This window comes from Taurulus bubalis, assembly GCF_910589615.1.
Source record: "Taurulus bubalis genome assembly, chromosome: 19".
In the NCBI taxonomy this organism is placed as follows: Eukaryota; Metazoa; Chordata; class Actinopteri; order Perciformes; family Cottidae; genus Taurulus; species Taurulus bubalis.
In genome coordinates, this window is record NC_136607.1 from 14,060,559 (window position 1) to 14,073,273 (window position 12,715).

General features: G+C 37.3%; 1 protein-coding gene across 1 annotated transcript in view; it reads right to left on the reverse strand.

Annotated features, from left to right (window-relative positions):
- brinp1 (bone morphogenetic protein/retinoic acid inducible neural-specific 1) overlaps positions 1-12,715 on the reverse strand; it is a gene marked incomplete at both ends in the record, with an annotated part of 78,178 nt that overhangs the window by 50,618 nt on the left and 14,845 nt on the right. Inside the window, one exon of the mRNA XM_079235393.1 lies at positions 3,941-4,131. Within this exon, the coding sequence (XP_079091519.1) occupies positions 3,941-4,131 (191 nt within the window). The remainder of the gene's footprint in view (positions 1-3,940; positions 4,132-12,715) is intronic.

Genomic DNA, 12,715 nt, shown 5'->3' on the forward strand with positions numbered 1-12,715 from the left:
ACTGATAATCTTCCTTTTACCGACATTACAACAGTTTTTTATTTACACACATTTACTGACTCCAGGAGATAGAGTTTGAAATTAACATGATCCAGTTTACTAACTTAAGTACATTTAATTGTAAATAAATCAGATATGATCATGTTTAGCATTAAATATGACTAAAACATTCAAGCCTTCATATCCAGTAAAGAGTATTAAAACTAAACATAAATAAAGGATATTGTCAGAAACAGTTTTTCGGTTTCCGGAGCTTTCAGGCTCCACAGAACACATTGTTTTTGACTTGAAAAGGAGCCAACGGACAATAAAAACAAACAAAAAGATTCATTGAAAAAGGTCACACTCTACTAATCCAAAAGCAATACTCCACTGAACTTAAAGGCTTTAGTTATAAAAATGGACTCAGGCACGAGGTTACATAATCAGTGGAAAGGATTAAATGAGAGTGTCCTCACCCAAATCACCACAATAATGCACATTAGCTGTATTGCAAAAATATTAGGCAAAAAAGAAAAAGAAAAAAACATTTCTGAACAACCATTTCCACTCAGTTCAGAGGAGGAAACCTTTAATGGGGCTTTTCACACTTGACCATTCAACTCTATGTTGGATGTGAAAGTGAGCATTCGATGCTTCCCTCTCAAGTGTATAATGGATCAGGAGACCACAATGTGTAGGCCGCTAAAGAGAGGATTAGCCTCTTCTTCTTACTTTATCACTAGACAGGTGTGCACATTTACTGCTTCATATAACTGTGTTCTTTAATGGGCAATCCCAAGATTGAGATAAGAGTGTACTGACCCATAACTTAAAACAAGATGGCCTCAAGGTTATACATAATACGGTGATAACTCAGAGGCGGAGAAGAGGAGGCAGAGGTTAAAAATGAATGAAAGGCAAGAAATGTAAAGAAAAAGAGGACAAATATAAGGTGATGCAATACGATGAGATCAAGAAGGATGCTGTGGTTGAAAATGATACTGGGATCATTTTTGTGGCTCATTTGCCACATTTTTTGCCATCTGTGGAAGTGACATCCTCCCTAGCTGAGACACACTTAATTACATTTTACCTTCATATAATGTTTCAGACCAATATTGTATTTCCAATTTCCAAAATTAGTGTCTCAGTATGAATTACCTTCCAGAGTAGTGTAGATGACATTGCAACTCTAACCCTTCACACTTGATATTCCTCTGCACCGTTTAGCTCAATTATTAACACCTTGTCTGACATGAAGTAGATTCCAAGATTTTTAAATAAAAGAAGTCTCCTCCTGGATTAATTTTCTCTGCCAACTGTTTTGGCATCAAAGGTTCTGGGTATCTAGGTATTATAGGTTAACATAGAATAGCTGTTTTAATTTGTTGTTAATTATTAATAAAGAGAACAGGACAATAAGGCCTGACTCTTTTCTTAATACAAAGGATATCTATATCTATAGGTTAAAAAAAAGTCTGCAAAATGAACCATAGTTCCCACGCTCATTATTAACCCTAAATGATCTTTCTTTCTAAATGTTGGAACAAATATACAACAATTAAACGTTGTAATCATGTGTTACGGTCCAAGTTCCAATTATGCCTTGTACAGTTTTATACTAAGGAGAAGAAAAACATGACAGAAATATGAATATTTCTCAAAGGCCTTTGATTGTGAGATTACAATGTGACAACTCTCTTATTACACAACTGGAGTGACTACTTGGCTATGTTTCATGCATACCATTATATAATACAGAGTTTGACTAAAAGAGCAAATTATCATTCTAATTATACCTTTGAAATGCAATTGGCAAAGTAATCCCAGTTAGTTGCCTTCATGTGTCCCTCAGAGCTTGAGATAGGATAAGAGATTCGAGGGAGAAGCCATTTATATTTAGACTTTGACAGCAGGGGTGCTTTACTTTTATTTTGGGAAGCACATCCAAAATACTGAAATCATCCATTAGAGGCATTTATTTCTCTTTCCACAGTTAGTGTTTGTACTCGAAAAATATATTTCCCAACAGTTGCAGGGTTTTTGGAGGTGGTGGTTAATTCATTCCAAAATAAACCTTGTGCTTGTATGCCTACGCCAATCAGTCAAGTTGTATTTTAAATATATGTCTGTCCAAAATTATTATTATGCAGTTGTGGGAAATTGTCATTATTAGCATATGAACGTTTACAGTTATGGCTAAAAACGTGTTTAGCAAGGACACAGTGACCACCCAAATCAAATCAGTTCAACAATGAGTTCAAATGGATAGTGCCAATTTTGTATGTATTCCTTCTAAGTGTTCCTGAGATATTGCTTTCACAAGAATAGGGTAGACGGATGGACGGATGTACAACCCGAAAACATAATGTCACTGGCGGCCACGACTGTCGCCCGCCTGGTGGAACAGGAAGACATAAAAAAAGGCTTCATAACATTAAAGAGCCATGTTTCTCTGATAAAAAAAAGTGCTTATTCTCTATAATGAAATGTGCTCTGTTATTCTTCTCTAATAAATCCGTGCTTGTAGATTAACCAGAGCAATACATATGATAATCATCCTCTCCCATCTACCTGAAAGCTACTGTAAATACTCATGAGGTAGATTATCTTTCGGTATTATGTATGACTATAATGGACTTGGTGTGTTGCGAATTAAATCAAAGCTGTGTTGTTAGACCCTTGTGCATCCAGGGAGCTGATTGAGAAAATTCATTTCTAAAGCATCCTGAAATCAGCTTTTTGTTATCACATTTGGTCTTTCTAACTATTGTGCACAACATGTAAATATAAAAAAGTAAAACTACTCATTTAATTAGGTTCCTATCTGCATGTAATGTTGCTTCTCCGAGATACATACTGATCATTTCTCACAAAAGCAAAAACTATTAATTGTGAGTCGTTGAAAGGTGGCAGCCACACCTTGCTTCCACAGTATTTACGGTTGTGAGAATTCACATTATTTCCCGGCCGTTTAAGTTTGTCTTGCCTTTTCACTTATCAAATGTCCCCACGTGTTCAGTGGAGTTTAGTGACTGTGGAATTAAGATAGTCCTGTCATCGCTCGCTTTGATGTAAGTTTTGGGTCACTGTCTTGCTGGAAAATCCACTTAAACCAGATGAGATGGAGTACCTTTTCAGCTTAGAGTTGTGCTCCACTTCGGTCAGAGTGGAGTCGATCATGTGCAAGTCACCAACCTTGCACAGCTGACACTACATATTCAAATGCAGGTCGTACATGCTGTTGCATTCATTTCTCATTAAGCAGACTCATCATTGTAACGATACAATTACTATCAGCTTTATAAATGCAAACCTGATTCAAATTTGAGCTTTTAAATCTTGGGGTTGTTTTGCCAGATGCACAACTTACTCACTTTATCATCAAGTAAATGGACTGGAAACCACTCCTCATTCATCAATGCAGTTCATTTGGCTTCGTTTTATGGATGCAAGTGCTGCACTGGTGCAAATGTGTCTCATGAAAGGGTTCCACCAATCTTTAGCTGCGGTCACTTTAAATTGTCCTAACCTTGCTGAGAAGAAAAAAGGTATTTGGTTTGTGAAAATGTTTCGAGTATGCTTTGTCCTGCCCTCTTGTAAAGTAGCTGAATATTTGCTGTGGGAGAGTTTTTGCATCACCCTGGAGAACAACTTGGCCCCAAACTGCTTTACTGAGCTGTTTTGACTTTGTGGCAAACGGGCAGATGAACAATCCAGAACACCTTGGTGTTGCAGTTTCAAACTGTCATCATATGGGGTCATTGAATCGTGATACTTATTTGTACAAATGAATCGAAATATTTCTTCCTTAACTTGTTGAAAGGGTTCTGTCCTGTTTTTTTTAAATGTATTTATTCTTGAAACCTTTAAGCAACCCATGTGTGGGATTCACTTAAAACCAATGTGCAAAAACTTGTAATCAAACATAGATGTGAGCAAATTAAACCTCTCTTACCTCCAAGGGTGGCGGAGATGAGAATGTGGGTTCCATATTTTTTAATGATGGTGTCGATGAACTGTTGAGTTGTGGGTCTGCGGCCCAGCAAGCGTACGCTGCGCTGGAACTCAGGCATGAGTGGCACGGGGTTCCGGATCAGGTCCCTTCTCTCGATTGCTGTGTTCCTCACCTTCCAACGTGCAAATTCCCTGAGGATGAGAAAAACAACTGCTCTCACCAAAACCCAGTGAAACCACACTCTCAATGACAGTAGAGTGGTCACACAATAATTCACTCGACCTCATCTCACCAAATGAATTTGAGGGAAAGCAATACACATCTGGTTGTGAAAACTGTGGTCTAATCCAAAAATTAATGAATTATGTCATGAAATAATAATTACTGGATTAATTCAATAACATATTGAGCAGTTCAGAGCTCCCAGATCTGAAAATTCACATTGAAGTTACTTTAAAGCAAAATGACACACCTCTGTAGTGAGTGGTGATGCAGAAGCTTTGCATTCAGCTGTGCTCACTAAGCTCTCATAACAAAACAAAAAAAAACATTTTTTGGGATTATACTTTGACCATTGTTCTGTGATGATCATCGGTTTTCATTTAATATTCTCAAGGTCTTTTGCTCTGTACAACGGTACAATCTGCTAAACTGTGCATCATCCCAAACTTGTTGTTTACAGCTTAAGATGTACTTTGCTGCGTCAATATTTGAAAAAAATCCTGAAAATATTTGTGATGATGTCCATGATGTTTGCTTCTGTTCCCGCTGAGACGTACATCAAGAAAATATTCCCACAGACAGATGTTAAAGGCATCTCTGTTTCACTGAGGGTTCCAGAAAGAAACACATATCACTGTCCTAAGGGTTTTCTTTGGGCTCTCGGAAATGCAAAAAAAATGGCACTCTGTTATTGAGTCAGTGGCTAATGCTTGGCATACCCAGGTACTGAAAGCCAGTGATTAGGTATACATGCAAGTAGGTTTCTTTGTGTGAGAGAGTTTCATACAAATTGTGTTATTGTTATAAAAAACAAAGCCATTCTTAGATGTAATTCAGTATATAATGTTATATCTGGGTGAGACAGCAAAAGAGGATTTTTGATGTATTGGTTCAGTCAAAAGAGACGTCATTTAATGCAAATTGAGTTGGAAACTGTAATTTGTATCACCATCTGTTCTTTCTGACAATCACAGAAATGTTTCTATTTCCATATGTACTGTGCACATTCTCACACTGCACTATCAAACATGAGTATTTGCATGCTGATCTCTTATTGGGGTTGGATGTGTGATACATATGCTCACACTTTTACCTGAAAAGTACGTATAGAAAGGTATACACTCCACACGGCTGAGACTGCTCAGTTTTTAGACATGGGGAAATGTCATTTCCTGAGTACAAATTTAGTTTGAAAAGCATTACCTCAAAATTGGATTTAGATTGAATTTAGATTTAGACTTTGTATGAACGATGAGCCCAATTACAGTAAGTGTGTGATTTAAAGTGCAATAAAAGATTCATCGAGATGATAAGGGTTTTTGTTTGTGCTTGATGCAGAAACAAAAACCCTTATCATCTCGACAATTTTACCCTAAAAGCAGGCTCTGATTGAAATCTCATTTCTGTTTAATAAATGCATATATGTCCTTAAATAAAATCAGCCAACAAATAAAATACAACACACACACACACACACACACACACACACACACACACACACACACACACACACACACACACACACACAAATACAAACCATCCATGTTTAGAAGATGTTAGCTATTCTTTTGGCTTTTTAAATCTCGAAGAAATCAAATGGGGTTTTGCTTTTCACTTTACTTTTTGAAAAGAATGAGCTGTATCAATAGAGTGAGGGAAAGAGGGATTTTACTTTACTTGTTATCAGTATGTAAATAGAAGGAATGCCTTTTTGAGATAGACAAATATTTGTCGTAAAACAGTTTTCTATTAATTAATTTATTTGTTGCCATATTTCTATGCACTGTAAAGAGCAATAGTTGGTCTTATTTCTGTGGAAGACTATGATCCTATGATCCAAACTGTCCTGACTGCAATCAAAACAAACCAAGAAACACACTATAGGTCAAGGTAAAAGATGAGCTTTAGGAGCTGGTTCAGCCACATACAGGACCCATGCACGTCAAGCGTTTATGGTATATAGCTTACTGCAGCTAAGTGAAATTGTACATCTGCAACAGCAAAACATTATAAAGTGTTGTCGATCACGTTGTCTTACGACCCAAACGTGCTACACTCACTTACAAAAGCTACATCTTCACAACAGCTTCATCCTCCAAGTCTTTTCCCTCGCATCCCTCAGGGGCTCCTAATGAATGATTTAGCCGTGAATATGGGTCCCCTCAAATTGATCATCGGCTACTTAATTTGAATTCTCTCACACGCAGTCAGCAGTGTGTCAGTCTGCCTGCGCACGGCTTGACAGCAGCACTTTTTATAATGCTCTATTCAGCACTCTGTATTCGCATTGAACGCGTAATTCCTTTTTGCCAGTCGGCCGTTGCATGACTACATAACTTCATAAAGTAGCCAACATTTCAAAGGTAATATCTTGACAGCTTTTTTAAAGAAGAGTGGAATTTACACATTTACACTATCAAACGAGGGAACGCATAGTGTAAGAATGAGTGAACAAATGCCGATATTATGACAGCATATAATATATAATTATATATTATATGAAGGCTTTCTGGCAGATTTGCAGAGGCCTTCCTTTGAGAGGTTTGCAATTCCTCAACATGGCAAAGACACAAGTTCTTATCCGGCGGGCAGTGGGGGGGTATTCCATGATCTAGCTTTATGAGAACTACACGTTGGCAGGTATTTCTGAAATCTGGAGCAAACATTCAAGAGACACTGTCAGATTTGCAGCAGATGTACGAAAATGTCTCCCTTTTCATTCTTTGCCCAGCTCTCTCACTGTATCCATGTGCTGCCATCTCCCTCTCTTGGATATCTGTTCATTTTCAATCCTCCTCATGGCTTCGTCACTGCCAATTTAAATATAAAACTTCATATGGCAGCCATATGTACTTGAGCCCTTCTGCCCCGGATTAGGCATGCCAGCAGATGGAACCTGCAACATGATTCAGTGCTTTACTTCACAGCTCCAAGACCGGTTTAATGACCTTTCAAGGGAAGTTAAGAGGAGATAAATGGCATTGCAGCTGCATTAGGGGCAAAACGGGAACCTAGGTGATTATTGCTTTATGGTGGTCAAGTAACTCGTGTGGGAGGTTGGGTACATTACATTTCCTTCTGTGGAAGTGTCTGTGAGCTACAGAAAATACAGAATACATGATATGGACAGGGAGGGCCTTAAATAATTACGTAATTATATCATGACATCCTTTTACATCTGGGGAAGCATTTCATGCTTGTGGAGGCCCATATGACATACACTCCTTAATTATCCTCAATATTTTCACTCATCGATCCCACATACATACATTCATGTATTTACGAGTAACATTTTGCCATTTTCAACTAAGAGTTTCCTCGATGATACAGGAGTTTGTTTTTCTTCTGGACAAATCCCCCTGTGCTCTCACTTAGACCTCCATTTCATCTTGTTCCTTTCCAATGTTCATCTCAGCACAGTTTAGTCCAATAAACATGGACAGTGGTTGCTAGGAAATAAATCATTGTAATCGAAAAAAAAAACCTGCCTCTTCTAAAATAGATCAGAATGAGAATGGCTGCTCTAATGAATGTGATGGTGGCTAAACCATGTCTGCAAGGCCAACATCTTAGCAATGACGACAGTAAAAGTAGCTTTGGTTCTTGGTCTTGCCTGAAGTACTGATATGAACTAATGACTACTACTCTCTGTCCTAGACAAATGACATGAAAGGCATTTTTTGAGAATGAACTGGATGTAAAATGCAATGTATAAGTAGGATGCTAGAATGAAAACTATTTCAGGGGTGTAATACATCATTATTTGCATTTATTCATCTACTGTAAATGATGTTAATTCAACTATACCACTATGCTAAAAGAAAGAAATAAGATGAACTAATCTTACATCTGTAATTAACCTGAAATGCTTTGAACCAAACTATTTGCAATTCAAATAGTTGGTCATGCTGGTAACCAGGAGATACAAGTTGTAATCCATCTGATTAAATCATGTTTTAGATAGCATTTGATGGTCATTTATTCTGAAATAGCCATTGTAATTAACATTCAGTAATTACCTCTTTTTTTAAGTAGTTTTAATTCTTAGAGGCAACTTGTGCTATTCCTGCACTGGAGGTCCAGCGTTACTGTCCGGGCTCCTAACACTGTAACAGACAGTGTGTTCCTACTGACACTGTGTGGCGTAAAAGCATTCAACTGGGTATCACACAGTGTTTTTATTTAATTTTAATTGTGAAACAAATCCAATGCAGTTTGAAATATTGCAGGGAGTAATGGAGCAAGATGGACCAAGCCACAGTAAACTGTTACATGAAAAAAGCCCAACCTCTCAGCGTGGTAGCCACCCTGCATGCTGTTGGGTTGAAAATGACTCTTGCCAAGTGCAGCAGGAAGTCAGATTGTGGTCAGTTTGTTTGGCCGCACTGACGCATCCACGCTGGTGGCAAAGTTGTTATTCTGTTACATTTTTGAGAAATCAGCTAATATCCATGTCTTTTAAATCACCTAACCTTCACATTACGTTTTTTAACCAATCCATTGCACAGTTACTGCGTGAAAAAACACTTTGAGCTGTACATTTAAATGCTACCTAAAGCCTGTTATCCTTCTAAGTCACTCAGCAAAATATCCACTCCCAAATACAAACAAACCTGCCAGGCATCGAATCCCTGAAGCCAAAATGTACAACACATCATATACCCATACAAAGTGCATTTTCACACATGCAGCATTGTACTAAATAAATCCCGATAAATCTGACAACGATGTGTGTCCAATGCCATGTGCCGATTGGCTGCAGCACCTGCACTGTGGAAGTACATTCCCTCGATCACCTCCCACAACCTGAGCTTGGGGATCCGCCCCCTGCACTCTGTCTGCTCCTCCTTTCCTCCTGGTTTGCCACAATATATATATATATATATATATATATATATATATTGATCAAAGAATGATGTTGGCCTGTTTGTGTTCTTGCGTTATATTTTTTCTACCGTAGGTGCATCCTTTACATTTCTCTTGTAAAATGCTGTGTGCCACACTGTTGCCCTTTATGACAGCATCTTGTCTGCTTCAAATAAAGTCAGCCTGTTTTGATGACACTAACATGTTTATAGCTGGGTGTAACAGTTTCATTTAGTGTGTTTCATCATAAAGAGGTGTCTGTGTGCCTCAAGTTAAGAGAAAATGGCACCGGCTTTTTTGTCAGATATTCATGATTCTTACCACAAGCTGACAAAGGTCAAGCTGTAACTGAACAACATTGCCTTCTGAATATGTATTGTATCTAACTGTAAAGACTTTGATTCAGAATGAAAGGAGGACAAAGGTGAACAAGAAGCCAAGTTCTGTAATTTACAAAATTCACTGGCACTCCTGCTCTTATTGTTTTCTGGTGTCACTTCTGACGCATCCAAGAACATGTTGTCTCTGGGTCCTGCTGAGCCAGTTTCCCACTGCATTAATTAGAGATTGTCTTTCAGCAAAACCGGGCTGCTCTTTCCTCTGGGCTGCCACACTTCCACTTTGAATGTCTGTCATGCCCTCTCAAGGATTTTAATCTGGGCTTTAGTGCTAGGATCAACAAAGTGCCCGTGGTGACACACTGTATGATGGTCGTTTCCTGCCCCTGTCAGAGCTGTAGGGAATATTCACTCAAAGTCAATGCTACCCAATTCTTATTGAAGCAGACAACATGCTGCCTGGAAGGTGTGATGACATGCCATAGCAACACTTTCCAGCCAATATGGTGACAGAGAGCACCATGATATTCACAACACCTTGTAGGATGAGTAAAATAATTGCTGTCTAAGCAATCATGCTCAATGTAGAAAAGCAATATGATCATATCTGCAATATATTGGAACTGTTGTTATAAAACATCGTTGTCAGGTAATTAGAGGCAGCATATATTCTCAGAGCTGGGAAGAAGCAAGGAGGAAGAGAGACCGACTGGACAGGAGTCTAGGAGGATCCCCTGAAGCTCTGGAGAGAAGCCGCAACGGACGTGAGTTACACCCTTGTACTCAGCTCTCTCCTCTGATCTGCGCACACAGGGCAAAGGAAGCGTTGTGTGAGGCTGAAGACCAAAGACCCCGACCGGGAGGAATCTTTTGTTGAGTTTAACCCCATCCCCCTTTACCCCAAACCTATTTATTAAAATACACTTTTCGTTAAAGTACTACTGTCTGAGTCTCCCGTTTTTTTGTTGAATCTTGCCTCCAAGTCCACTGGGTTGCCACAATATATATATATATGTATATATATATATATATATATATATATATATATATATATATATATATATATATATATATATACATATATATATATATACATATGTATATATATATATATATATTAGCAGTGCAGTCTATAATATTACATCTGGACAGCGTTAATAAAGCATAGTTTAGGGGAAATTTAAACCATTCAACATACAGCAGTGTCACTTAATCATATGCAAAATATTTCAAGATATTACATATTAATATGCACTTATGCATTAATATTTTTATTTCTAGTGCTACAAGATGTAAAAGACAAATAATGGAACTTGGTTAATTGCAAAACAAAAATATTGATGATAATTTTGGCTAATTACTGTACTGAAGAATTATTAAAAAAGTTATAAAACTTGCTCTAAAATGTATTGAGGTCATACACTGTATATTGACAGTACTACTTTCAGAAGAATACAGTGTGCGATAAACTCCCAAGTATTACATACAGTGGACAAGTCATCGTCTTCTGTATATGCTGTACATGATCATTGTGCACAGACAGAGAGGTGGTAAATAAATTGTCATTTCTGTCGCTGCAGTTTATGTTTATGTTGTACTGACACAGTATGTTTTAGTGGTGGCTACAGGATGTATAGTAAGCTTGTTACAGGTAAATGCTATTTGGTACAATATGTTTTACAAAGTGTGTCACATTTGCTTTAAAGATGTAATAAGACTGCATTGATGCTTTAATGCAATATTGGTTGCATACAGTATACATAAATCTGGGCCACAAAGTCACACCAATATGTTTGCATTGTCAAAGAGTGAGGAAGAACTGAAGCATATGTTTGACTTTGTTCCAACACTTTTAATGTTGTATTTAGGAATCACATGTTTATATCGAAGGTATAATCACAAGCATGCTATTTATTGTGAAATTAAAAGGTGTGAGACTGAGAGTCTGTTGGTTCATGAATATTCAGAGATGAGTGTGACTAATGAAAGTGAGGTTGTTAAAGTTCTAAAATAAATGAATATATATATCTTAAATCCTACAAAAAAATACACTAAGAGACAATTATTTTTAGCTTCAAGGTTTTCATTTATAGATAAAGATACAATATTCATAGTTCTAGCAGTCTCACTTTATACAAGGATATAATATATATGTCTTGCAGAAGTCATACCGAATGTAAAATGTTGAGATACACTGTTTTTAGATTTACATTATCATTATTATTTAATCTTAATTAATATTCCATTTATTCTGCTATAGTTTCCACTGAATGCTTTAGCAGCCATGGGGCTTACCATATTGCACTACAATTCCCTTCTCCTCCTTCACATTCACAGTATTAAGTTGTGTGTGTGTAACCTTTCACTAGGCACATGTTTCAGATCTAGTTCTAATTGCGTTCTTCTATTCTTGCCCATATTCCCCTGATTCATATTTGAATGAAATAACTAAATAGGAGAAAAAACTGTTGTATATCAACTTGGCTTTGCCTGTATCTGAAAATGAATAAGCTAGTTCATAAAACCAGAAGTAGAAGCATGGACAGGATGCTCTCTATGACAAGTTTATTTTTGTAAGTGATACAAAAAAGTTTAATGTTGGAGTGAGCAGACATTACAAAAGCTTCATCTGAAACAAAGACTTAAATTAAAACAAAATTAAACTTGAATTTGTGTTTTCCCCTCATGATTTCTGTTGTTTTCATGGTGCCTGTGAAACACAAAACTTCAAGGAATAAGCTGCATGTATTTGGTGCCACTCCGAGAAGAAAGCATCGATTTTATTGCTTTGATGAAGAATGAACCTTTCATTTTTAGTCATTTGTTCCACTATTTGTTTGTTCGGGATGACTTGACTAATACTTCAATTGCTGGTTGAAAAGGATACAAAACAACAGCATAATTTTGATCTACTTTCGTCAAATGTATTGTCAGAAAACAAAACACTCGAGAGGGTAATAGTCCATTTCAAACCACCAATCAAAGGAGTGGATACATCAATCGCTGTCGCTCTAATCCCTGCCCGGAAACTGTAAATCAGCTTCAGCTGAGCTCATTGTACGCGAGGCAGCTTCATGCTAACATGACCTCAATTTTACACAGGTAAAACAAATTGCAGGACAGGCTTGCTCACAGTTCTGCAAGGTCATTTACCAATTCCAAATATCTGAATTAATATATTTACTTGTAAAGCTACCTTTTAACATAACATTGTGACACAGAAGCTGTGCTTATGCAAATGGTATATTGCTATGATTAGCATTAACACAATTATCCATCAAAACAACCATTAAAAAAGAAGAATAGCAATGGAAATAGCAGAGAATGGATGCTTAATCACTGCATGAGA